This window comes from Athene noctua, chromosome 1 (genome assembly GCF_965140245.1).
Source record: "Athene noctua chromosome 1, bAthNoc1.hap1.1, whole genome shotgun sequence".
Lineage (NCBI taxonomy): Eukaryota > Metazoa > Chordata > Aves > Strigiformes > Strigidae > Athene > Athene noctua.
The window spans coordinates 3,414,072-3,441,968 of NC_134037.1; the positions used below are offsets into that span (position 1 = coordinate 3,414,072).

The 27,897-nt window shown below is 40.3% G+C and overlaps 1 protein-coding gene across 3 annotated transcripts in view; it reads left to right on the top strand.

Annotated features, from left to right (window-relative positions):
• Window positions 1–27,897, top strand: part of FZD3 (frizzled class receptor 3) — a 62,572-nt gene that overhangs the window by 13,528 nt on the left and 21,147 nt on the right. For all 3 annotated transcript variants that reach the window (XM_074895432.1, XM_074895433.1, XM_074895434.1), the window contains exons 3-4: window positions 17,370–17,566; window positions 19,126–20,143. In XM_074895432.1, the coding sequence (XP_074751533.1) occupies window positions 17,370–17,566; window positions 19,126–20,143 (1,215 nt within the window). The remainder of the gene's footprint in view (window positions 1–17,369; window positions 17,567–19,125; window positions 20,144–27,897) is intronic.

Below are 27,897 nucleotides of genomic sequence, written 5' to 3' on the forward strand. Positions count from 1 at the left end.
GGGCTCTGCTCCCAGGGGATCAGGGACAGGACAAGAGGGAACGGCTGGAAACTGCCCCAGGGGAGGCTCAGGCTGGGCAGGAGGAGAAAATGTTTCCCAGCAAGAGTGGTCCGAGAGTGGCACAGGCTGCCCAGGGAGGGGGGAGTCCCCATCCCTGGGGGGGTTTCAGGGCTGTTGGGATGAGCTGTGGGGGATGTGGGGTAGGGGAGAACTTTGTAGAGTCGGGCTGAGGGTTGGACTCGATGATCCCGAGGGGCTTTTCCAACCTGAATGATTCTGGGATTCTAAATACTGAGTTACTGAGGAAGGTATTTGTCATTGCAGAGGCACCCACACCCACAGCAGCAAACCGAAGGGATTAGTGGACCTTGAGCACGCGGTCCGTCCTAATAGAACAACCAAAAGGAATATAAACTATAACTTTAAGCATTTTAAGGTGGAATGGATGCTTGCTTAATGTGAGCAGTTACGATGGTGAGTCTCTGATTTTTTTGTTCCTCCAGGGGCCATATCACTGCATTTCAGGAAGGTGGATAAAGGTATTCTAGTGCTGTGCTGTACAGAGCAGCATGAATAGAGCACTAAAGAGATGCTTCTTTCTAAAAGGAGTGCAAAGAACACAAGGGTTAAAACTGCTGCATGTAGATCATCAGTGCTCAAATAGTAGAGCTGGACAGCAGGTGTTAGAAGCCCTGACTTTCTTTTGCCTGGGTAGCAGATGTTCTCCAGAGAATAATTTCAGAAATACTGTTTTCTAGTCTTTTATGTTTGTTAATGAGAACAAGATGCCCACGTGAATATTTTCAAAATGCAAACTAGTAGTGAGAGACAAAATGAAGAGAAGTATGGTTTGGGTTTTTTCTGTTAAACCAATAAACTGCTGCTTGCACATTGAAGATGAACTCTGTCACCATGTTCATATTTTCTTGAATAAAAGATTAATTCTGAATGATGATCCAACTGGAAATATGGAAACGAAGTTTACCTTAATAGTTTAGTGCAAGCATATGAAAAAAACATTAGTTCTATGTAATGATTCAGTTTAAAGTAAATGATCTACATCTTAATCAACATCTATTCACAGTGGGCTCGTTTTCAGGGTCATGGAGGCAGATGGCTCTGCATTGTGGCTAATTCTGTAGCATCTGGTGGAGGCTTAAAGAGGCATTATTAGGAAAGGTGGAACACACATGAATTTATTTTGTATAGTTAAATGACAGTGTACTTTATAGTGAGTTGTAGCTTTATACCTGCAAGTGTAAACTCAAAAGCAAAAGAACATTGTGCCAGAGCATTAAGGGAATATTGGTCTTACCATTTACTGTTCCTCTGACCTACCACAGGCACACAGACATTCATGCCTATCTTTGTATGCTTTTTCTCTACCTTAATCAAAGTCAGTCATCTGATTCTCTTATATGCAGTTGCTGTGGGACAAAAAGCATGTTTATATTGTATATTGTATGCTGTAGCAGTACAGTTTAGTATTTGTTACTTATATCTAATAGTATGTGCACCTTGGAGGATGTAGTTCAGCTCTGTTAGTACTGACATAGCTACCTCGTATTCTGTTCATACATGCTTTAGATTCTGTCCCTCGTAAGGCAGAGATCTGGTGGGTCTGCTCAGAATCAAGCCAACGCTTTTGTTTAGTCCCAATTGCTAGCAAGACCTTTCTCTTCGCCCTTTACACTCTTCTGATACAAACATAGATATCTCAGCTATAACATGTGAATGGACATAGTAGGTTGGAAGCTCTTTAGTTTTCTGTCCTGTCTATTTGCCATTCTTTCAGAACATGTTCTTCTATGCAAAAAGTTGGCAGTGATGTAAATAACGGTGGATTACTTAAAAGTTGTGTGGCTTGGCTAGGATGTACTTTTTATTCTGCTGGTCACCTGGAAGTGATGGATATTCCTTGCTTTCTCTAGTGTGGGATGATGGTTCCAATTATAGAATAGTCAGATTCAAAAAGAAAGGCACAACAGACTGACAAGATAAGAATAAACATGAAATAACAACTTAAGCACCAAGGAGCAGCTGTCATACATTTTATCATTTGTCTTGCTGGTATGGCTGCATTTTTCTTTGTTTTGGGAGACATTTGTGGTGATTTTAGAGAAAGTTAGTATCAATGGGATGTTCCTGTTTGGCTGTGAAGCTGTTGTGTTCTGTGGTATGAGAAGGAGAATAATTCATCAATGCATGTTTTTAACATTCGAAGGACCAATCTTCTTAGATTCACATGTGCTTCATTTGTGCACTGCTGCCTTACTCCCCATTTTGTATGCTGGTCATTAAGAGATGGTTTAAGGAGGGTTTTGTGACTTTTGGCAGGAAACTGAGCCAGTGTTTGTCCTCCATCTAGCACCAAACTGGTACAGAAGGTCAGTAGCTGTGGGCTGCAAAAGATCCCTAAGCCTTGAGGAACCCTGTGTTCTTGAACTGAATTCATTATTCAATCTTGCAACACTTTGGACTTGCAGAACAACAACTTTTTAATAAATACGCTTTTAAAGAATATATTTGGTGTAAGAGAAAGGCCAGTAGAAATTAAATCGTGGAGGAGATGGATAAACATAAAAACCTAAATACAGTGATACAAAGTCAGACCAGAGATCGGGTCAGACAAGGTGCTCTGTCACCCGACAGCGGCCCACCGTGGGTGCTGGATGGAGCAGGCCAAGTGTGTAACACACACCAACCCAGGCCATTCTACCTCATTCAGCAATTTCTGGCTTGGAAACGATGTCTTGTGTTAGTAACCTTTGATGTATTTTTCTACAAATTTATCAGTTTTCTTCCTGAACTCATACATTCTTGTAGCATCCAGACAAATCGGTGGCAAATAGTTACAGCAATTAAAGGTGTTATGTGAAGAATTTGCTGTCATTGGGGTTTTTTTTCCCTACTTTAAACACACCACCTGCTGTTCTTATGTTCCCTACTTTTTGTGCTGAAGATACAGTGAACAATTGGACCATGTTTTTCCTTTATGTATCATTTGTGATTTTATAGAGGTGTTTCATGCCTCATCCTCCTGTTGTCTGTTTTACAAGGTACAAGAATAAAAGTATGCCATATTTATATTTTTATGTGATCTATGAATGCAATACCATGTTAATATGTAAATCTGCTCTGTCAGATTGCTCTTGCAGTAACAATAACGACTAGCCTGTCTTCCAGATTCTGCAGAACTGTTAGTGTAAGCTGGCTCTGCATGTTTGAAGCCATAGCTCAAGAGCAATCTCCCCAAAGCTGTGTGGCTTCCAATGATCTGTGAGGCATTTAGACAACATTTTCAGAGCCCATCAAAGTCAACAGGAAGATTCAGCATCTTTTCAGGAGAACATTAAATACTTGTGTCAGATTTGAGAGTCAGATGTTGCTCAGTTTCTCTGTGGTTTCATCTAAATTAAATTGATGTGGACTTAAAACTAGCATGAAGTTGGATACTTGGTCCTTAAAGTTTTTTTTAAAGTTTTTTTTTCATTTGTAAGACTTTTTTTTTTTTTTTTCCACTGTAGGTTCTAGCGTTGTGTTTTTAATGATGCCTTTCCCATTTTGTTTCCCATCTTGTGAATTTGGCCATGATACCCCCTCCTCCTCCCTGCCTCTGTCCCGCAGAGTTAGTTCCTATGGTTACCCCCTCCTTTGTGGGGTGACAAAGGTTGGCATCTTGATTCTCCCGAGCCAAATTCTGCCCTTTGACTCTCTCCCCTTTTCACACCCCTTGCTAAGCTTGGCCTCCTGCTCTGCTCCGAGGCTTGTCAGCGAGGGGGTTCCCATGGAAACGAGGAAGGAAATTTGAAAAGGGGAGAGGAGAGAACAGAAGCACAAAGGGCTGGTTAATTTGAATTTGAACAAGGAAGGAAGGCTCCTTGTAGTTCATTTTTGTGTGTTGTAGAAACCCGAAATTTATCTTTTAAAAGTTGCTTTCAATTTGTAAACTTGTTTATATTCCCTGTTTCTTGATTTATAGAACAAAAGTTGTCATGTTTGTGGCACTGAGCAAGGAGAAACATCTTTTTAAATTCAGTGAAAGAATTCTGGTCAGCCATTCATTTAGCTTTTTTCCCCCTCACAGTTCCGAAAGCATCCTTCACGTTTTTAGTATTTTTCTCTGAAAACTTCCATCTATTACATTTTTTCCCTTCATAATGATTCAATCATACTGTTAATTATCTAACATCTGCACATGCTTTTTTGTGGAGGAGTGGGTGAATATATGCCTTAGGAATCAGCAGACCCATCAGTTGAATCCCTGCTCAGTATTCCTTCTGCTTTCTTATTTTTTTGCTTTGTGGTCAGATCTGGGCAGGTGCAATATGGAAATGTAACTGCAGAGAAGAAGATGGTAACAAAGTTTGACCTTGAGTTTCAGTTTTGATGCTAACTGTCAATAATAGAGGGAAAAAAATCAGGAAAACAAAAATGTCTGTCACGTGATAGTGCCTTCTGGGACATATTATCTGCATATTTTATGAATGTGTTAAATAATTAAAGTTTGATATAAATTTGTTAAAGAACAGCGCAGTTACTTTGTCTTCAGATTTCCTTCTCAGCTTTTTGAATGACAAATAGTCTGTCTAGTTCTCACAGAAAAATAATCTTTACCTCACGTAGAAGAAATACCATTTAAATGGCCTGATTTGAAAATTTGTTCTCCAGCTGCACTTTAACAGAATCTTGTGGCTAAAATGCTGAAAAATCTCAGAATCTGAAGAGCAGATATTTTCTTTAGTCTTTGCAACTACAGGCAAATTATTCCCGTTATTGAGAATAACCTTAATTAAGTGGCATCACAAGAAGGCGACATAATTCTTCAGATCCATCAGTTACTTTTTGCTGACACAATGGGAGGCAGTTGCTTTTGTCTGGAAAGAGTAAGCTTGCAGGCTTTTAAAATTTAGGCTTTGGTTCCCCTCTCACTTTGTACTAGTTGCCATTAGTAGCCGGGGTCACGTAGGGGACTCAAGAAAGGGGCATTGAACTGAAGCCAGGACTGTAAAAGATCTGTGGCTAGTGATTCTCTTAGAGCAGTAGCCAATTCCTCTGACATAACCTGTTGTGCCCATCGGAGAGGAACCAGTGTGATGGATTAAAGGACACATTTTTGATCTCTGGGTGTTAGTCCTCATCTGTGAGGTGGGAGGCAGTGGGACCCAAGCAGGAGTGAAATCAGCAGAGAGCTATTGAGCAGAACTCATGAAACACTAACAAATGCACATATGTACCCTCCTACCCACCATCCTGTCCCCATCCTGCTGCTTCTGAGGTTGAAAAGACAAAGGCAACTGGAAAGCCAGCTCTGCTCTATGAACTTCTACACTTCTTGGGAGCAGAAACGCCCTCGTGAGCGGTCTGCTGGGGCCTGGCAGCTGAGCCCTGCTGTGGCTAACCAAACGGGGCTTATCACAGCAGGCTTCCAGCCCTCTTCGCCTTCCCTACCTTACAGCCACACACCTGGTCTTTGCTCAATTGCATTTTCCATCCTTTTAGACACGGATATAAAAATATATATAAAAGGGATTTTGCAGCGTTGGGCAATTATTCCAAGAGGCAATCAATGGGAAAACACACTTGTCTCTTGCATCACCCTCAAATGCTTACATCGAGCAATTTAATGTAGTTTTTCCCTATTTATCTGACCTGCTCTTTATAATTTCAGCCCACTGATTCCATTCTGTGTCGGTTCCCCCGTTGCAAACACCCCTGCAGCGTATTCCATACAGAATTGCCACACGGAGTACGTTGACAGAGCTTGTGAGTGTCACTTAACTGTTTGAGACACGTTTGAAGAGGTACTTCTTCCACAACACCCACAGATTCTTGCTTCTCTTTATTCTATTTAGCTGGAAAAGAATTTGGGTCTATCTCCTACGTAGGGGCCCCACAGAGTACTTGCATAATCTTTTTGTCTTCCCTTGTCTCCTTCCACCCGTGTCTCCTCTCTCCTCCCACTGTTTATTAATCCTGTTATTGTGTTAGGTCTTGTCCTACTTGTCTAGAGCGTTTCAAAGACATGCTGAACACACTGTGGGAGCAATTTTCCCCAAAACTATGTTAGTGATGCAGTAAGAGAGCTAAGCACGAACTTCTGTCCTCAAACAGGGAGAAACTTCAGGACCTTTGAGGGCAAAATATTATTTAATCTATTTTGAGAGAAGCAGGCATGCTTTTAGGGTGCCGCAGAAACAAATAAGCAGAGGCACTGTGGGAATTCCTGTCAAATATTTATCTGGTAAATTATTAACTGTAGGGAAGAAAAATAAACTGTGGGAGCTTGGTTTTATTCTTAATTTGATAGTTTTGACGAGAGTTTCAGAATTGGTCATTCACATGTTTGTGAGGCAGATAACAGCTTCCTGTCTAGTGGAGAAATATTGTATAATTGCAGTTGAGTTCTTTTACCCTATCTTCCCCTTTAGAGTTCATCTGTGATCTCATTAACTTGGCACTAAATGGGAGGGATAGTATCCCCTAATGAATCTTAAATTTTAATTTACAGCTGCTGTGTTTGGCCAAGTTTTAAAAAAATTATTAATGGTTTTAAAAGGGTTAAAATTTGAAGTCACCAAGTAATTATCTTAAAACTTGTATTTTGAGCAGAAATTTTCATTTAATATGTTGGAGTGAAGGGAAATTTTCTCAGTCTTAACTTTTCTGTTCTGTATTACTGTCTGAGGAAGTAGAGAGGCCTGTTTAGTGGCCCTCTTGTAATTTTGTAATTGGGTAAAAAAAAATATATATTGGGATGGACAATCTCTTTTACAAGTTAAAAAAGCCATCCCAATAAATAGAGTCAGTGTTTGTTCAGACAGTATGGACTCAGTGTAGAATTATAATAATGAAAGAAAAATCTCTTTCCGAAGACTGAAAACTTCCCCAAAAGCCACTTCATCTTCCCATTGTTTGTGTCCACCTGTACGTGCTGTACAGATGGCACATTGGAAGAATTTAATGCATAATACCAGAATATAGAGAGTTGATCCCAAGTATCAACTAGCCAGGGTCACGTTTTATTTTTGTAATGGCTTTATTGTACTTGCTGACAGTGAGGGCATCCGTGCAGGATGATTCTGCGTGAAGCCCTGGTAACGCTGACAGATACACTGTTGGTTTTTTATTCAGACTTCCATGTAAATTTACAAGTTTTCCTGAATAAAATCTGGATTTTATCATCATCTGCCCATGTCTCACCTGCCAATTAATGACATGAAGAGTACTAAGTACTGCAGCTTTACTTTTCTCGTGTTAGAAATTGGCTACAATAATCACAAAAACAGATATAATCCCCTGAGAATCCTTGCAATCAAAATAGTCTGAAAACTGTAATTGCTATATGAGAAAAGAGAAGTGGCAACAGCTGTAGTACAGTAACTCTGCAAAATGAAGTGGAAGGTGCTGTTGAACTGAGATTTGGAGACAGTGACACTTGATTTGGGTTGGATCTTAGTCTAAATGCATACGGGGGACAACAGGGCTGTGGGGTTTGCAGAGGGTAGACCACACATCCAGGAAAATCATCCCAAATTACTTAATGCATGTGAAACAACCTGCTAATTTTTAGAATTAACTATACCAAAAGACAGCTTAGTACAGTAGGCTGATAGTGTAGCCTTCCTGGAAATGAAGCGTGAGGGGAAGAAAAATAAATAGTTGTCAAGCCAGTAGACAACATGTTTTAAATATTGCCCTGGGAAATATCCTTAATTTTGAGGCCTGAAGATGCAAATCTTCCCTCCTAGCCAACTGTTGACAAGTGTATGTGTACGTCTGTGTGTGTGTATGTGTCTGTGTGTGTACATCTGTGTCTGTGTACATCTGTGTGTATGTCTGTGTGTGTGTGTCTCTGTGTGTGTATATGTGTTTTTGCTGGTATGTAGATGTAACAGATGGTTTGTAATGTTAGATTGAGACACAGCTGTTAAAATATTAGCATTCATTTTACAGATAGGTTTTGTTTGCTATTCAGAATCATTTTTATAGCATGAATCCAACAGATCATGTTCCTTCAGTTTGCTTCATATTATTTATGTACATAGTTGTATTGGATCAGTGTCATGCTCTGCATCTTTGCAAGCTGTATATACCAAACCCCCTGACTTTTCCATTTGTTAGAGATGCATTATTGTATTACCTGAGTATTCCTTTTGATTTTCAATTTGGACAATAAATACTGGGCAGAGTCAAGAAGGGTTTCAATATGTAGCCAAACATATCTGTAAAATCATTTGGCACAAGTGGTTTTGTTTTTTTATGTAATAGTACATTACAAACCAACAGCCTTAGTGGATATTGCAAGATCATTCCCTGAAGTATTTAGGTTAGATTCATTATGGGCTTTCATAGGAGCAAGATTAAATCATTTAACCTGTGCCCAAGGAGAGATGTTCATCCTAATGTAGCCAGGTAAGACATGAGAGATTTTGAATGGTAATTTGTTCTTTGGGAACACTGACAGTCATAGCTCAAGCAGTAAGTTTATTTATTGCAATGACTGAATCTGCCATTGGATTCTCGTCTATGAAACCAGGTGTTTTGGCTAGTAAGAATTTTGTGAGAGAATTTTGACAGCAGACTGGCTGCCAAGGGAGTAGCAAATAGAGCTTCCTGAATTAATTTAGTGTGTTTTTCCTCTTGCAGCCTTCTGCCTGCGAAAGGTTATGCTCCTGGGTTTTAACAGCATGAATGTCTGTTCTCTGCCACAGCAAGAAGTCTTTTGTCTTCTGTGCTGTGGAGCTAATGCTGTAAAACTCAAGGGTTTTCCTTAAACATATCCTTGTAATGTTCGCTGGGTCTGGCTGGGTCCAGGGCAGTTGAACTCTATTTTAGATGGTTATGAACACACCAGATGTCCTGAGCAGCACGGCGTAGGGTTCGATGTCAGCTAATGTAAGGTCAGCTTTGTGGTGCCCCATTCCTCATCCTCCAGCAACACGGCCCTTTTCACCTCTAGCACTGGCACAAGTTTGCCCAAACCTATTGTAAGGTCGTTGAGGAGCTAAGCCAGAAGAAAAACTAAGCTTAGAAAAAAAAAATGAATTGATCAGCCTAGGTGTAATTGTGCAGGAGAGATATTTAGATGCTAACACTTAAAGGTGTCAGCATCCAGGATCTTATCCTGACTTTTTACACTACTGATGGGCAAATACAGCATGTGTGGCTCTGGGGTTAGTTTCATGGACAGATTAAAACAATCTTAAACCCAAGTTGATGCAAAGGAGGCTGGTCACAGGGGAGAGGGCAGAATTAATAAACTTATGCCCTTTGTGAAACTGCACCCTGAAAAGCATTAGATGACAACTGTAATTTGTCCACATTTCACAGCCACGCAGGAGAATGATGACGACAACTGTATAGCTCATGTTTATTTTCAAGGCGGTCAGCACACTGTAGATTCCCTTGGTTAGTCTGTCAAGAGCCAACTTTGTCTTGAATGTCAGAATTCAGAAAACAGAAGCTGCCTTCCATCCTCAACCCAGTGGAAAACGTGGAGCTTCATGTAATCTGCACTGGCTTGTAATATTAAGCTCTCTTAGATATCCTGCTACATCAGCTGTGTGAAAAATCATGGTGAAGTCACACATGAAATAGTAGAAGTCATTAAGCCTTTGAGAAATCAAAGTAAATTTTCTTCAACAGAAGTATTCAGCGTTGCTTTCATTGTATTTTAGAAATCCAACGTCTAATTTTATTCTGCAGGGCATTAATGTTGTTTATTACGTGGCAGACACTCATTCTATATGTTGATGGCAGTAAAAATGAAAAGGTGAAGCGAATCTGATTGGTGATGGTTAGTCTTGGCTATGTCCTGTATTTTCCCTCATGTTTCCAGTTTTTAGAAATTCCCTTTTTATGAGCTCTGAAGAATTTGCTGTGGCTATCGACTCCACTGTGTGCTCTCAAGTTAGTGTCACATCTTCTAACAAATCTTCATACCGATTGCTTTTCCACCTCCAACTCAGCAAGATACATTTTTGAGCACTGCACCAACAGTGATTTGTTGATACTCTTCACTCCTGTTATTCTTCAAGGAGACAGACCTCCCTTGAGTTGGCAGGAATAGTCCCTGAGTCCATGACACACAGATCAGTCTGCAGTGGCAGAGTTGAGGGAAAGAAAAGGTTGTTATCACTAACACTCCGCTTCTCGTAACGTTTTTTTGTCTCCCACAGGGATAGCAGCACTGGAGCATTTTTTAGGCAGGCATCAAAGCAGTGATCACTCTCAGTTTGTACTTGGAAGGTTGTCCTTGCAACTGCAGGAGATAGAAATGTGTCATTTAAATGAAAAACATTATTTTGTCTAGACTTACAGCTCCTGCCCAATAGTCTCTTGCTTGTCCAGGCAAGTGAGCTTTATAGTGTCTTAACTTAATAGTATCTAAAATATAGTCCAGGGGACTATATATTTATTTCTCTGTGATGCTTTGGAATTCTCCCAAGCCCATCACAGCAGGCATATGGAGAGGAAGGAGGAAGTCCAAGCAGCCTGTCTTATAAAAACTATCACTTCTTGCAAATGGAAATTGTTACCAGGACCACCCATCTGCATTCATCGGTTCCTAAAACATAAAGATCACATTTAGGAAAAGTGCAAATTGACAGATGGATGCCATCTTTTCAGTGTCTTCCAAACGAACTTGAGAATTTAAATTGAAGCCGGAGACCTCTTTAAAGAACAAGAGCAGATGGCTTTGCTTTTTAGTCATATAGACAGAGATTAATGTCATTTGCTGTCTTTTAAGTACTTTCATCTTTATCCTATTTTTTTTTCCTGCACTGGAGAAATTAACCTCAGCTGTCTGTTTAGAGACCAGAAAGCTTAGGGTGGTTTGCATGACTGCTGCCCTTTCATGGGGAAGGCAGGTAAAATAATTGGTCTTAGGTTTTGAAGTGAATAACAGGGTGATTGTCTGGTTTTAAAGTGAATAACGGGGTGATTGTTTGGTTCAACCTATAGCTTGAGAAAAATATCATTTAAAACCATATAATTACTTGACTTTTTTTTGTTGTTGTTGGAATGACTTAATAGCTATTTAAATGTGGACGTGTATTTTTAATACTAAGGTAAAAGAATCTGAAATTTTTTACTTTTCAGTCCCTAAAGTAGTACAGTGCCAATCGAATCCTCACTGAAACTATAGTTTTTCCAGCTAACATCAAATTATGAGACAGGGGATACCAGAAAACAGTGGGTTATGTGGTTTATAAGGGTTCGTGCAGATAATGTGAGAATAGTTTTTCCCCATGCTGAAGAGGAAAGCTTAATTGGCGGCCAGAATTGTGACCCCATTTGCCTTTTCATACATGTATCACTGTGCAAAGTTAAAAATAATTGCAAAGAAAAAAAAAGTATACCTAAGTTTCCCTGGACAAGGAAGTTGATGGTGAGGTAAGCTTTGAATATCCATTATGCTAAATATTCTACCCTGAATTTGGCTTGGCACTGTGCATTAAAAGCAGGCTTGGGCAAATTAACCTTTTGAAAACAGAATAAAGTGTGTGTGCAATAAAGCTGTACTTCCATGGTCACGTTAAGTTGGGCAAGTGAGAATAGAAATGGACTTACCCTTACACACCTGACCATGTGTTTCTGGCCCTTTCTGCAACCATTACTTATGTGGCACTGTCTAGCTCAAGGCCAAACTGAGTGGAGGAAAGGTAGTTTTCTGTTAGATCCAGCTATATTTTTTTGAAGAATTTAGTGCCCCGTATCACTGCTCTTTGCAAATCCCCAGCTCTGCTGTGCTCACGTGAGCACTCCCTAATCTTCTTTAGGAAACCCCAGTTCTGTTAAGGCAGGACTCTCAATTTGCTCAGTTTGAAGCCGTTTAAGTGCTACAGCAGTTGTTCAGCTCAGGGTATTAACTTACAACAAATATTTTCGGGTTATGTTTGTGTACCAGTGTGACTGTTGGGCTACAGGCTCCAGCAAACCTAGCAGGATTCAGAGCATGCAGGGCAGAGCCATTGGAGAACAAATTTCTACTGCCTCAAGAAAAGCAATTCTGTCTGTAACAGTCTCTAGAGAACATTCACACCAACTGTCAGAGCTGAGAGAGCAGTTCAATCAGAGAAGACGTGGAGTTATCAAAAGCAGGAGGCAGTAACGTGTGCAGTCTAACTAGCAGTTGTCTGAAGAGTTAAATCTACCTGCTGCTTCTGCCATTCTCCTTGGGAGGTAGCCTGGAAAGCATTATTGCCCAGGCACTTTCAGACACAGTTCAAGATTTTTTCCCAATGAATAACAAGCTAAATTCAAACATAGGGCAACACAGGACAGAAAGAGAGGATCATGTGGCTGGCCTGAGACAGGATACGCCCTGAGGCAGTTCTTCCACCAGAGAATTGCAACAGTAATTGATAGTCATAGCATCACTCTTTTCCCATGAGCCTGAGGGAAGAAAACTTCCCTCCTGCTGCCTATGAGTTTATGAGAATGCCTCCTGTTTAGTTTTCTGTTAAAAGAAAGGAATATATAAACAAACACAATAGTGAAAGATCACCAAAATAATTTCGTTTAAATCTTTCAGGAACGTCAGCTCCCAAATAACAGCCAGCTAAAGGACTACCACTGTGTAAAATAAAACGTTGAATTTGGTCCCTTATCTCTCAGTGATAAGAGAAGTCTGAAACTGTAACACAGTTCCATCGTGTGTTTATAGTTATTGATCTTGCTTTGTAACCAAAAGTGAGTATTTGTTAAAAAAATTATTTGGAGGGGAAAATCTGCACTTATAATTCAGGCTCTCCTTTGTCTTTCATCCCCTCCTGAAAAAGAAACCACAACCAAACAAAAAACAAACCAACAAAAAAACCCCCACAAAACCCCAAGAAAACCCCAAAAGAAAACCAAAGGCAAGCAGGAAATTTCTACTCTCAGTTAGAGCATGGCCATTGAAATATTTTCAGCAGGTAGGAATTGTAGGGAGGGAAGGAGCTGGAGCCACACTGCTGAGAATTAGGAAATTTCTTCAAGCAACTTTGCTACCAGCAAAGAAAATTCTGGGGAAGAGGGAAAGAAGAGATGGGTAAGGTTGTATTGCAAGTTGGACTGCTCTGAGGAGAGCAGTGATAGGGGATTGTGGCAGGTTATTTGCCACACAACACCTGCATGGCAAAGCAAAGGAGGGATGAGTGTTCTGACTCAGCCTGAAAAAAGTCAAGTTCCTAATGCTGCTGTTCTCACTGGAACTGAAGGAATTTGCATGGTCACAAAGATTGTCCTCAGAGGTGGAAATACCAGTGGGTGGACAACTGTAGATATATTATACAGTTATGTGATCTGGCATATTTTAAATACTTAAGTACCTTCAGGGCTGAAGAAGTGTTTATCTCTTAAACATTTATCTCTTCCCTTTCTTGGATTTCAATAATTTGAATTATTGAAATCAGTTCGGCTATCATGTCTACTCTTGCCCTCGTCCTCTTCGTTTTCCCTCGGTCTGCTGAGTTGTTCCACAGGCCTTCTTCAAAAGCGCGCCCCACTTACACAGAGAGCCTTTTGTTAGGCACCAGTGGAGTAGGGCTAAATGTCATAACTTGCACTGCGTCCTTGGGCAAGAAGATAAAAAAAAGCCTTTTAATCTCCCTGGCTTTATTTTTAATAGTAAACAACATAATCAGTAAGTGGAAGTGACTTTTCCTCTTAGGAGCTGCATGGGGTAAGATAATTTTAGAGATAGGGTGCTTACAGACTGAGCTGCTCACAGGCACAACTGCTGCTGTTACTGCTTGAAAGCAAGTCAGTCTCTTTTTCTGCATTACGAGGAGTGTCTGTACTGTTTTTTTTTTCTTCTGTTGTCTAGCTTAGCCTCTTCATTTTAAAATTAATTGCTTTGATATAATTCATAAGAGAGTTTTTGTCTGCCTGCAGTTGCTATTTTGAGAGACAGAACAGTGTGAGAGAGGCTTGGAGTTGCTGGGAAACAGAACAGCCAGCACTAAGGGAACAGTTCTATTAAATTACTCCTACTTAAGTGTATTTCTTCAGCATTGTTGGGGTTGAGCATATCTGTACCGTGCTTTGAAGAGTATGCCCAAAACCAGACGTGTGTGCCGCAGCTCTGCAGAACCCCAAGTGCAGCGACTGTGCCCTCTGCCAGACTTTGTCAGGGAAGATTCAGTTACACTGATGTTACTTCAGATGTTTCAGTGTCTTCAACCCAGCCTCCAGCTGCCGTGCCAGAAGGGAGCGGGTCTCTGCACAGACCCCGCGTCCTATCTGTCAGGCCCATGTGGATGTCTTGGAAAATAAGTGGCGTCTTAAATAGCAGGAGAAGCCGGTGTTCAGGCAGCTGTCTCACATCTTGCATGTTTGAGCACCCTGTAACTCAGCCCTCGGGCTGCTGAAGGGGACAGCCAGGGCACGGCTGCTCTTGCTGAGAGTGCTCTTTCAGACCCTGGAGCCACTGCCAAGGAGCACCATCTGCATCCCCATTTTTGGATGGTTCCTGTCTCGGTTCCAATATCCCTTCGGACACCATTGCCCAGTGTCCTTTGGAGCTGGCTGAAAGCTGTTACAGCAGCCACCTGTCTGCAGTAGGATCAACAGAATACAAAAAAATGCTGGTACCTTTCTGTTCCCTTGAGTTTGCTTTACTACTTTTCCTTTTCTTTGCAATAGCCACGGTCCAGAGCTCTGGTTGCACCATTTTTTTCTGTGCACACCTTGAGATAGTCTGGGGTCTTCCTAAACGGCACAGCTTTCTGCAAATCTGCCAAAACCAAACAGATCTTTTAATGAAGGTGAAGCAGCAGGAAAATACAAATTTCTGAAACAACTTTTCTTAATGGAAGGTGTATCAGAGGAGAGTAGCAGAGCATTTATCAGGAGAACTTGAACTTTAGGTAGGGGTACATGCAAAATGGCAGTGGCAGGAGGCAAGACTTGGGGGAGTGGGAGGCATTAAGTCAATAGCTCTTTTTCACAAAGATATGACTTAATTTTCTTACTTTCAAGTTTGTTTGAAAAGAAGGAAATTTAAACACTTCTCAAAACAAAAGTGGCATTTTCCTTTTCCATCAAATAAAGGAATACTATTATCTTAAGCTTTTTCTGTCAGGTCAAGTGTCATAACTACCCAGAATCAATTTCTTGGATCCTCGTTGTCAAACAATAGCTTTAACTGTACGATAGGCAATAACTACTTAAAACCATATATGCATCTGAAGTAAATGTCCAGCCAAACAGAAAGTATTCCCCGAGTAACAATGAGCTTGTAAACGCAAATACTTTCCAACTGTTGCTTCCTTTTTCGTTGTCAACCGCTCTGAAGGCTTATACTGCTCTTCATGCGAGCTGTTGCCAAGTTGCATGGCTCTGCTGTCATGTGACCACCTTTTTAAAAATGCATAGCACTGGAAATTTAATCAGCTTGGTAAATAATAATAATGTGGGTTTTTTTAAAAAAAAAATTAGTAAAATCACAGCGTGGTTGTGTCTTGTATTCCAAAAATTAACCTTCTGCAGAGCAAAGAAGAGATATAGGAAGAACTGGAAGAGTAAGGAGGCGATAAGGAAGAACTAAAATGTGAAACTTTTCCTCATATTTTTCTAGGGATCGTCATTTATATTGCCACAGAAGACGACCTATTTTTTGTTGTTGAGTCTGTTCTTTTTTACAGTTTGGAAAAAGAAAATGTTGAATTGGTTTAAAATACTTCCCAGAAAATTGCTGTTTGAAAATGTAATCTTTCTACAGCCTACTCTTCAGCTTCAGCTATAAGATTTAAGGGGTTTTATATATAGAGAGAGCAGGCTCATTTGTGCTTCTGCTATTGCACCACAAATTCAGAAGATTAGACTTCTTGCTCTATAATCCTGCCAGACTGGGGAGAAGAGGAAACTCTGGTATTGAGATAATGGACTTTTTATAAAAATCTGTCTAGAGCGGAGCTCATGTTAGCATTGCCATTGATCAAGCAACTGTCACCTTTTCCCTTCAAGCTATGATTTGAAATATAAGTCAAAGAAAAGAAGCGGCTTACTGAAATGTCACTGCTGTTTCTCTAGTTTGGAGAATTCAACATTTGTAGGCTGTTTTGTTTTATTCTAGAAGTGTAAATGCTAATGTATTTCAATACTCTGTAGTTCCACTCTTCAGAGAATATAATTGATCTTATATCAATATCTGAAGATATGGTGAGGCTTTGTGTAGTGGAATTTGCCACAAAAACTCAGAATAAGATACCGATCAACTCCTGGAGAGTTTTAAAGACAGACCGTAACAAGCAAGAGCAAAACGAACCCATGCTGGATAGTAAGAAGATAACATGGATTACCAGTGTGCACCAGTTTTTATTAAGACATAAATCCCTGTCCTACTTTTTTTCCTTCCTTTTCATCCTCAGAAATACTTAAGAACAGCTATATATTGGCTAACTGTGATAGATTTTCTCTCAGTGCTTCCAAGGAGCGTTGCTATCACCGTTACTTAAACTTGTTATAAAGCAGCACAGTAACACAAGACACCGGTTATTTTTTCTCACTAATTTTGTTCAGGCTTTGATTTCACAGTGCTTTCTGATGGTTAGTCAAGAAATGAGATACTTAATGTGACTTCACTGTGATTGCAGCCCTCATCTGGAAGCTAGAAAGTTCTATGTACGAGAATTTATGTAACAATGCTAGCATGCACATTGGGACTGTTTTCTGCCTACAAATGGACTCTGATGATAGAATAGAGATTTTGACAGATGGGTTCTCTTCAGTTGGAGAAGATGCTGTGAGAAGAACGTGATGGAAAATGTCCTGTGTTTGCATTTTGTAGGAAGATAGGAAGAACACTGCCCCGCTGAAGAATTTCAAGAAATAGATTATTTACAATTATTATGTCATGATCTGTAAATAATATTTGAAAGATCACAGTATGCTATATTTCTCTACAGTCAAGGAGTTTCACATTATCTACCATTCCTCTGATTGTAATCTCATCAATCAAATGCAAGTTTTCACATTATCCTACTAAATAAGCAGTGAGCAATTCATGTGTCGGCCAGTTACACAGGCACTAAAAGGAATCAAGTTTATATGACTGTTATTGGAGAGTGTGAAGCTAACCCTGAATCCTCAGAGGTGTTCAGCTCTCTAATTCCCACTGATTTTAATGCAAATCAAGTACATAAATGTCCCTTGTGAATCGTTGTCCTCAGGCTTCTTGATTGCCTGCCTGCCTTCCTAAAGTACATAAGTGCTGTGTTGTGATGATCATTTATTCCAACAGCCAAAGTTCAGCAAAAGAAGCTCGTGGTTATGGCTGTGAAAGCCCTAACACCTCATGAGGCAAATGATAGCTTCATGCGGGAGCATTCTGCAAAACTGCTGTTTGTAGCTATTGAATTCTCCTTTTTCTTTTCCAGCCGTTTCATCCGATGGTGAATTTGGAATGCTCCAGAGATTTTCGGCCATTTCTGTGTGCCCTCTATGCTCCCGTGTGCATGGAGTACGGCCGTGTCACTCTCCCTTGTCGTAGACTCTGTCAAAGAGCGTACAGCGAGTGCTCCAAACTCATGGAGATGTTTGGGGTCGCTTGGCCTGAGGATATGGAATGCACCAGGTGAGCAAATCTGTTGGTTTTTTTTCAGAGTCCCAGGATAAAATTTTAGTATGACCTAGGATGTTTTGTGATCTGAAGCAGACGTTTTGAATGTGTTCCATTACAAGTGCCCTTATTTTCCCTTCCATTTGTGTAACAGCCTGCTTCCTGGGGTGGAAACTTGAGTTCCTATTTCTATCATCTGCCCAAGAGATAGTTGAAAATTTTCTGTGGGCAATTATTGTAAACTGCACATGCATGTTCTTAAATGCATGGATATACCCATCTATTTTTCTTCTTGTCATTTATGCTGACCTGGTTTTGTCTGCTATACCAAGGTTTAATAGGTGATACTGCTATAAATTTCTCTGAGAGTTTGGGAAAATTACATACGCTAGAGATTAATAGTCTCTTTTTCTGAAGGGGGAGCTGGCTGGTTTTGATGAGTATATAAAATCTCAAAGCTCTGCTTTCAGAGCATCTACCTCTTGTTGAGCTTGTGTGCAAACAGATGTTTTCAGCTTTACATTACAGCAGTAACTTTATAGAAAAGTATTTGATGACGTTCCAATCTGTTTGAAACAGAACATACATGAAATTGAAAACAGTATCTTGATGCTTTATTTTTTTTTGTAAGTGACTCCAGCAGCCAATAAAATACGGGAGCACAAAGAACAAGAAATAGTCTTTTAAAGTTGGATTGGAGAGAATGAAAGCCAATTAAAACTTCTTTTAGCAAAAGAGTAAGTCAGAGGAATGCTTCTAGGTCCTGATAGTCTGGAGCAAAGATGGCTCTAACTCCATACTGTGAACAGATGCCTGGGCCCTTTAGGTCCTCTATCGCCTCAGTAAGGCCCAGGTAGTGAAATTTCAAAACCAGAGCTAAAACTACTGAAACTTTGCTGGTGCTGTATTAGTGCCATTGTGCCAGAACATGGACTGTGGTAGAGGAACAGGCGTACTTGGCTTCTGCTGTGCTGCTGAGGCGATAACATCTAGCAGAGGGAGGAACGGGACAGCTCTGCATGGAATCCCTCCGGTCTCTCCTTCAAAACGTCAGACTGTACCTCCAGCAGCCCTTAGCCTCCAGTCACAGCTTTACTTAATTACAGAAATATCTTCATTATCATTTCAATTTATTAATGCCAGTAGCAGCACTAGGTTGGATTTTTGGTCTAACTAGCTCGCCGTCCTATCTGATAGCAGCTAGCACAGTTGCTTAGGGAAAGCTTTTATAATGTTCTATAAAACCATGCTTCCTTGGGCACATAGTTTAAATTTATAGACTTCCTGAGACGGATTTTGTATCCTCACCTTTATGCTTAAAGCCCCATTGGGTCCATTTATTTCTCTGTTTTATTTTTAAACCTATTTTATAGCTTCAACATCCACTGCATTCTGGGACAATGAGTTCTAGAGTTGTTAGTCATAGTGCAGTATTTCACAGATTACCCATTATTTGAATTGTCCTTGTTTTCCCTCCAGTTATTGTGTCTAAAGTCGGACATATAAATAAGGTTACTAGTCTTTTCAAAGTATGCATGTATTTCTTGTAAATAATTCTTTTCTTACTTTTTTAGATTCCCAGATTGCGATGAGCCATATCCTCGTCTCGTTGACCTCAATTTGGCTGGGGAGCCCACAGAAGAGGCCCCAATGGCAGTACAGAGGGATTATGGTTTTTGGTGTCCTCGGGAGTTGAAAATAGACCCTGATCTGGGTTACTCTTTCCTGAGGGTACGGGACTGTTCCCCTCCTTGCCCAAATATGTACTTTCGGCGTGAAGAGCTCTCCTTTGCTCGCTACTTCATCGGCGTGATCTCCATCGTCTGCCTTTCTGCTACCTTGTTTACTTTTTTAACTTTTCTGATCGATGTCACAAGATTTCGCTATCCAGAAAGACCGATAATATTTTATGCTGTCTGTTACATGATGGTGTCATTAATTTTCTTCATCGGCTTTCTGCTTGAAGACCGAGTAGCGTGTAACGCATCCAGCCCTGCCCAGTACAAGGCTTCCACAGTGACACAGGGCTCTCACAACAAAGCTTGCACCATGCTTTTCATGGTGCTCTATTTCTTTACCATGGCTGGCAGTGTTTGGTGGGTCATTCTTACCATCACGTGGTTCTTGGCGGCTGTGCCAAAATGGGGCAGTGAAGCAATCGAGAAGAAAGCCTTGCTCTTCCACGCCAGTGCCTGGGGCATTCCGGGAACTCTAACCATCATCCTCTTAGCAATGAATAAAATTGAAGGTGACAATATTAGCGGCGTATGTTTTGTTGGCCTCTATGATGTGGATGCATTGAGATACTTTGTACTTGCACCTCTCTGCCTGTATGTTGTTGTTGGAGTTTCCCTTCTGCTAGCGGGCATTATCTCTCTCAATCGGGTTCGCATTGAAATCCCGTTAGAAAAAGAGAACCAGGACAAACTAGTGAAGTTCATGATCCGGATTGGCGTGTTCAGTGTTCTGTACCTCGTGCCACTGTTGGTTGTAATTGGCTGCTATTTCTATGAGCAGGCTTATCGAGGTGTGTGGGAGACGACGTGGATTCAAGAACGCTGCAGAGAATATCACATCCCGTGTCCCTATCAGGTGAGGAAACCAGTATGACATATTCAGGAGTGCAGAAAATGGATCATGAGGGGATATGATAAGACTTACTTGTCATCCCTAAGTGAAAGTGCTGCTATTCCTACAAGGGCAGGTTCTTGCCATACTCAAATTATTTGCATAATGCATTAGGCCTTCTGGAAGATTAGGCATTACTGGAAAATTGGAGGCTGCATCAGCTGCTTGGTGGGTTTTTTTATGGAGTTTCTGGGCTGTTGAGACCCAAACAGGGTATCAAGATGCTATTTTAAACCAGCTTCAAGAACAGGACTTAATGAGTTTATTTTTGGTCATTAGAGATGTGTTATGAGTTTTGTGCTGAAGGAATTTTGGCATTTAAACTGAGTTGTCATCAGCCTGATGACTGCTTTTTCTAGGTTGTTTTGTTCATCTCTAACAGTTTTGTCACTTTGATTAGCCTAAAGGTTTTGTGCTCGTTTTAGAGCGGTCTATGCATGTGTCAGAAACATCTATATAAAAACTTACTTGAAGTGTCTTCTGAAGAAAACCAGAGCTCACTGCTCATCAGTTTTGTTTTTTTCAAGAAAATGACACTTCCTTGCTCGATTTGTTTAACTGAGTTATCTCAGGAACAGAAGCCTCTGAGAGCACTAGATATCAAACTATCCGCTGTTTACTTCAGTATTGTGCTGGTGCAGTTGCAAAGGAAGTATTTAAGTATTAATTACTTGAAGCCTACTTTCCTTTTTGAGCCAAAGTAGCAAGTTCTTTTTGGAATAATATTACATAGCTATTTCCTGCAACTTCTTTGAAAGCAATTTTATCTCAAGAAGCTGTACAGCAAGCATCTATTATATAGCTGCATGCACAGGGGTATAAAAAGAAAATGAGTATTTTGGCTCTAAAGCAGTTAAAACACCAGCTGGATCATCAAAACTCACATTTTAATGCAATAAAATATCACTTAAAGGTTTGGCTTAGTCTATATAGCTTGATACTAATCCTTTTATTGCCTTTTAACCCTTTTTATTGTTTTCTCTGTTAGATTTTATTAGGGTGTGACTCTTCCCTCCCATCCAATGTGTGAGCATTTTTATGGCAGGAAATATCTGTCAGTGGGTGTGTTCAGTTTTATTTGCTTGATTGAGCCTTCGTTGCTGCAGGTTTTAATGTGTTAAACTGATGATGCTTCGAAACAGAGAAAAAGAGGGGCATGCAGTTTTCTCTCGGTGCATTTCAAATATCCACCATATGCCAATCTAGAATTTGTATAAGAACTGATAAAATTTAAAGGATAGTACTTTCTCAGAATGTTTAACAAAAACTATTTTAAACCTTGAAACTTCCGATGTCTAAGGGCTAAAATCCTGGCTAGTGGAACAACGACAACATGTAGTAAAATGCTACTCAAATCTCTAGAAAACCGTTAGCATAATGGCTCAGCAGGGCTTAAAAGAACAATAATGGTTTCATTCACATCAAATTGGGTTGAAGGACCCTCAGACACTAGAGAGTATTAGAAGGGTTTTTCTTCTAACCCATCCAGGTTTTTTTCTTAAACTAAACATGCTTCCCTAATTAAAATATCCAGACTTATAATTGAAACAGATTTCCAAAGCTGTGGGGAAAAATAATTTTATCCTTAGATCATGCTAGCAAAATATATTATCAAATTAGGGGAAAATTTAAAGCTTTGGGGAGACTATCACTCACTTTCAGAGCAAGACCATATTTTTTCTAAGCCTTGATGTCATTTAGCTTCACTTCAAATATTTGAATATCAGTTTCTGAGATTAGACAGTCCTAAATTGAGAGCTGCAGTTGATTGCCCAGTGGACATAGGTTTTCTGTGCAAAACTTACACAGGGTTGTGGCAGTTGGAATTTGCATAGGCACACTTTTTCCAACACCAGCAAATCTGAGGTTAAAAATTCATTAGTCCGTTCAACCGTTACATCATCTTTGCCATCAGAAGATGATGGCACAGTAACTCATTCTGGAAAATTGCTAATGGGGGAGCTGGAGTATGCAGCTGCTCCAGGCACGCCTCCCCCCTGTGTGACTGCTTCCTGCGGGAGGTACTTTGCTGCAGATTCTCCTGGCTGCTGCTAAACAAATGAAAATTAGACATCATGTTTCTTGGACTGCCTGAAGGGCTAAATATTCCCAAAATGGAGAAAGCAACAAGATACCTTTATGCTTCAATCTTGATTCTGGCTACCTGGATGTTCCCTGGGTTGACCTGGCTATGTATTATTATGGGCTTTTTGTCAGATCTGGGAGGCGTCTGTTGCTTTCCCTGTAAAATAAAAACTTTTTTGTCACAAAGACAGGAAATCATAATCCCAGTATTCCTCTCTTTGAGGAGTAGGTGCAGAGCAAAAAGCGTTCATGTTACCTTACCTTGCCCTCAGCATCCTCGGTGTCCCCGGTTTCTGGAAGAGACTAGGAAAGAAGGGAAGGGTTTGTACAAGCTGGCAACAGCTCTCTCCCCGTGAGCACATCCCAATCCTCAGTTTTCTGTAGCATCATGGGCTGCTGCAGTTCAGGCAGGAGCTTGAATCTGTTGCCCGGGCAGCAACCGCAGCTAAAACAAGCACCAGTCACCCTCTCGTACCATGGCTGTGAGGGCTCGGGTGTGCTCTGAGATGAGCTGTCAAAAGTTGGGTCGAGTGAATATTGTTTCCTTGAGTGTCCTTTAGTAAGGAAAAAACAACTACTAAGTTGAGAGGTGAGGTTTATTTAGAGTATATACAGCTTATCTGATTAAGAAATTAAGTTGCGCTTTCCCCTCTGTAGGGGAAAACATGTTGTTATGGATGTCAACGTGAACAGGTCACTCAGGGAGTTGGGTTTTGTATCAACCTGGACAAATCTCTTACTTAAAAATATCAAAGTTGCTCTATTAGGGCATCCTTCTTTCATTACGAATAATGGCAGATTGACTAAGCTGTTATCACAAGTAATTATTTTTATTGTTTCTGATTCTAGGACTATTTGCAGTAATTGCAGTGCTGTAATCTTTCCAGTCAGTATTCTGAAATATCTATTCATAGTGGCCTAAAAATGTCTTAACCTATCCACCTCTATTTTTAGCGAGATTGGGACATTTTTCTTTTTTTCTGGAGGGGGGGACAGTGCCTTTGTAATCTACTTTTACTGGAATATTCAAATGAGGAGCTGAATTTTATGTTTATCCCACTTTTCGCTCATTGCTTTAAAAAAGGAATTCATGCTTGGCCTCAAAAGATGGATTGTTTTTGAGCGAGAGGAGTTCATGCAGCGGAAAATGAAATTAATTTTCACTAGCTCTAGAACCTGGTACCCCCATCATAGATGTAGCTTTTTATCTGAGCTGGGTGCGTTACGTGTTCTTCAGATCAGACTTTTATCTCATATAGAATCTTTTCTATGACAGTATAGTGCAATTTTACATCAAGGTAAAATGCAGAAATGAAAGGAACAAAGCAGGGAAGTGTGACACAATCCAGTCATAAAATAATCACATCTCATCATCTCTTTTGTTATGGCTGAAAATACATGCTTTGCTGCTCCTCCTCCTCCTGCTTCTGTCTGTAACAGTGGTGGTTCTACCAATATAAATCACCTTGAAACAGAGTTGGATTTTTTTAACGTTGGGCTCAAGAAGGGATATTGGGGGAAATAAGCTTCTGCGTGCCCCTACTGCTGTTCAGCATGGCCATCATCATCATCATCATCTCTCTAATAATTTTGCAATTCTTAACAAGTTCTTGGTACTGGTTTGGCTTTTTAGCCAACAGTCCTGACCCAGTGGTTAGCTTTCAAAGCTTGTCCCTTGCTTTCACATCCCACTCAAACGAGGGAGGAACAGGACATGGCACCTTCCTCTCTTGCTTTGCAATTTCTACCTTGTATGTTGATGGAGCACATCATGCTATGGGAACTAATTCCCATGAAGTGGTGAACTGGGATAAAATTTTGGCCAGTCACTTTACAGAAGCACAGAATCTCTCAGGTTGAAGGGACTTGTGGAAATCATCTAGTCCAACCCCCCTGCTCAAGCAGGGTCATCCAAGGACCATGTTGAGTCAGGTTTTGGATTCCTGTGGTCATAAAAGCCATAAGTTCCTTTCTATCAGACATCTAACTGCAAATATAGCTGACGTAAGCTAAAAAGTAGGGTAAAAAGGGAAAAAAATAAAGTTTGAGGTATGTTTAGCTGCTGTTACATATTCTTGTCCTCCAGGCACCACAGTGTTTTGTTCTTTACAAGGAGAGTGTCAGAGTTTTGTTCCTCTTGGAAATTACAAAGACAGTCAAACTGGAACACAGCGACTTGCCCCAGTCTATAAAAATATGTCTCAAAACTGGAATGAATTTGTCTACGAAGTGAAATAGATACTCAGCAAAGTCTGTCTCCCAAGCTGGTTGTGATGTACCTTTCTCTTATGAAGGGTAGTTCAAATGGTCCGTACAGCTCTTCTAGCCCAGAGAAAAGAAAGGAAAGGGTTGCATCAAGCCAGATACATTCAAAGGGGGAAGAAAGTGGTAACTGTCATCTTCCCAGGATAAGGGAACGTGTCTGCTTCCTTGGGATGGCAGAGTATGGTGTTAAAAGCTTTTACCTCCTTTTTCAGTCCCATAATTGGACTGTGTAAGGTAGTTTAGGCCTGGAGAGGTTTACTGTGCTGAACCACAAAATCAGTTTTTCTGCAAAGTAAAGAAGGTCCTGAGCTAAGATTCATTTCACTTAAATCCAAGAGTAAATACTCTCTGCAGTTTTCACAGATGTTTCAGGGCTAGGCTAGGCACTGTGCTGATGGGAAAGCCATCTAATTTAGATATTGAAGAGAAAAAAAAAAAAAAAAAAGAAAAATAAACTATTTCAAAGACATTTGCTACCCTAGTGGGAGTCCTTGAGAAATGAAACTAAGCTGTATGAATTATCTTTGCTTGTGATCTGATATTCTTGATTTCCCTACTCATGTGGCTACACCAGATTGAAAGACCTTAGTGCTGACTTGCCACAAGTGAAGGTCGTGCTCCCCGCTTATCTTTTTGATGTTATTTAGAGGAATGGAAGCAGATGTGGACAGCACGTTTGATTTACTGTTGGTGGGGAAGACCTGAGGTGAGTTTAGAGTTTTTAAAGCAAAGATCAGAAGGAAAACAGAGAAGAGGTGAGTTTAGAACAAATTGCAAACTCTGATTTTGTATTGGAAACTCTTATTTTCTTTTTCTTTAGGAACTCGGTTTTGTGCTGGATGCTGAATATCCATCCTGTCTTGCTCAGTCGTTGTTGTAATGTACTCCAGGTAGATTCCTAAGCCCCAAACCAGAAGTAAAAATAGTGGTCATTGAAATGTATAGATCCAGCTATGGAATCTGTTCACAGCTGACTTAACCAACGTATGGCACTGTGCCTGCGCACTGTCTTCTTCACTATATCATCTGTTTTTTAGCTTTGGGCTTGACCTCATATAAATGATTGGAATTTCAGAGAGAAATGGGCATTTTTATAGTGATTCATTGCACATTCATATGAATCGTACCCTGACTTAATTTATTACCTGTTTGAACCTTGTCTCATTTGCTCTTATTGGATATCTTTCTGTTAGTATTTTTGCTACAAAATTCTGGGGACATTTTTTTGGGAACGGGTAGGAGAGGTTGGGGTTGTGTTTCTTTTTTCAATCTGTCCCCTTAAAAAAAACCCTCAGAGTATGCCTCAACACCTTTTAAACGCACTTTCTCAATCCTGACAAATCTTGAGTTGAGTAGCAGCCATTTCAGAAAGAAAGCTTGGCAGCATGGTTTTCGCTCATTTTTGAAGCAAGGACATAAATAAGCACCTAAGACTGCAGTGCCTGGAAGAACATAGGCTTGTGTTTGGGAGTCCCGTGGACAGATAATTTCGTTTTGCTGAGCATCGTACAAACATGCTTCAGTTATTGCTGGAGAAGACTTTTTCTGCAAGAACAATGAGCACAACACAACTGGTTTTGCAAATATAATTTTAACCAAGTTCTTGAAGCAGTTAGTATGCTTGTCACTTTAAAACTTTTTTCTTTTCCTTCTGATCTTTGCTTTTAAAAAATTACAACTTCCTTGTTATTTTTAAGGAGTTAATTCTTAAGAGCGGTGCTGTAAGATGATGTAATACAGAATATCATTTCTGTCGGCAACAAAAAAAGACAATCAATCCAGCCAATTGTTTTTCCTCTCCTCTCTACCTATTTCACTCCAAGACGAGGCCTCAGTCTTGCTGTGTAATAATGTCAAATGAGTTTTTACTGAAGATGGGAGTCCTCACCCACTCACTTCTGTTCATTGCTGGTGTCGGATAGAGAAGAGAGGATTAACTGTGGTCGCCTAAGATACCAGCGGCATAAATGGAAAGAATGTTTTGTTGATAGTACCTCTTGGCTGTCAGTGGCAGTTATATGTATCTAGTACAGGCACAAAGGAAAACAAACTACAAGCTTGCTAATATAGTTCTGTTAATATTGAAATTATACCACATCACAGATTATTTGAATGAATTATTTGATAACTAACATTGGCGAAACGGATTTTAATATTAGGATTAATCTCTGTCACCTGCTGATAATTTTGGCTCAAAAATTTGTCACTTTTCTTGCTTCCCATTTTCACAAATGTACTCCTTGATCTAATCACAGTTAATTTGTTTTACTGTAAGTTTTCAAGATCATTTTAGACGTCTCAAAATTAACACTGTTGCGATAAAAATCTCTTCCTTTCAGACTGGTTTGCATCACTAGCAACTCTAAATTGCCCTGTTTGTTTTGCATCCTTTTTAAAGGTTGCCCACGTAACAGGGGCAGGGGTAATATTGTCAAGTGTGTTTCGTTCCCACTCAGCATGGCTTTGTCCTTCCTTTATGCCTGGTGCCCTGAACAAACACCACAGGAACTTTACTGAAAGCAGAGACTACGTGTAGCCGTCCTGCAGAACTGCTTCAACACAAGGAAACTTTCTTATGAACAGGTGCCAACTGAAAAGCGACTACGGTGGTAAAGTAATGGTAGGCTGAGAGCCAAGAGTATGGGAGTGTTTAGTCATTTGCTCTGCTGAGTATTATATCTCATAGTGCCTGCTTTTAAATGAAATTAGGCAGAAGCAGACACTGAGACAAGCTGCTCTAACTTCTAGCTCAGGTGTTGCAGATACATCTCTTCATTTCTCCCCCCCCCCAAAAAAAAAAAAAGAGAAGAAAAACAAAGAAAAACACCTTAATTTATGAATTGTATTTGTATTCAGTTTTTACAGTACTGCCCTCCCCCCAATTCTTGATAGACATTTGAGTTGACTGTAGAGATTTTAAATTTTGTGATGGCAAAGTCGACTCACATGCGCCTCAGAAATGCCCGTGTAGCAGACTCTCTTTTCCCCTGGCTGCCTTGTGGGTGAAGTGTAGCCCTGGTTGACACAGGCTTTATTTTCATCCACAAGTGCTTTAGAACAATTGCACATGTGGACCAAAGAGAAGAAAAGAGGGGGCTTGCAAAGACCTTGCCAAAAACAGTGGCAAGAAGTAACTGTTGAAACATAGAGTCTGCGTTTTTGGGGTGCTGGTTAAGTTGGGATGGAGTTTCTTCAATTTTATTAGCTGCAATACATGACATGTTCCAGTTTTTACCATTTTCTCCACTAATCAGGGGTGTTGCTATTATCTTTTTAAATACAAAATGTCTCAGCTGTTTTACCATCTGTGTTACAGTGGGTCTTCAGAAGCATGTGGGGGAAAGCACTAAGCTGGATACAGAAAAGAG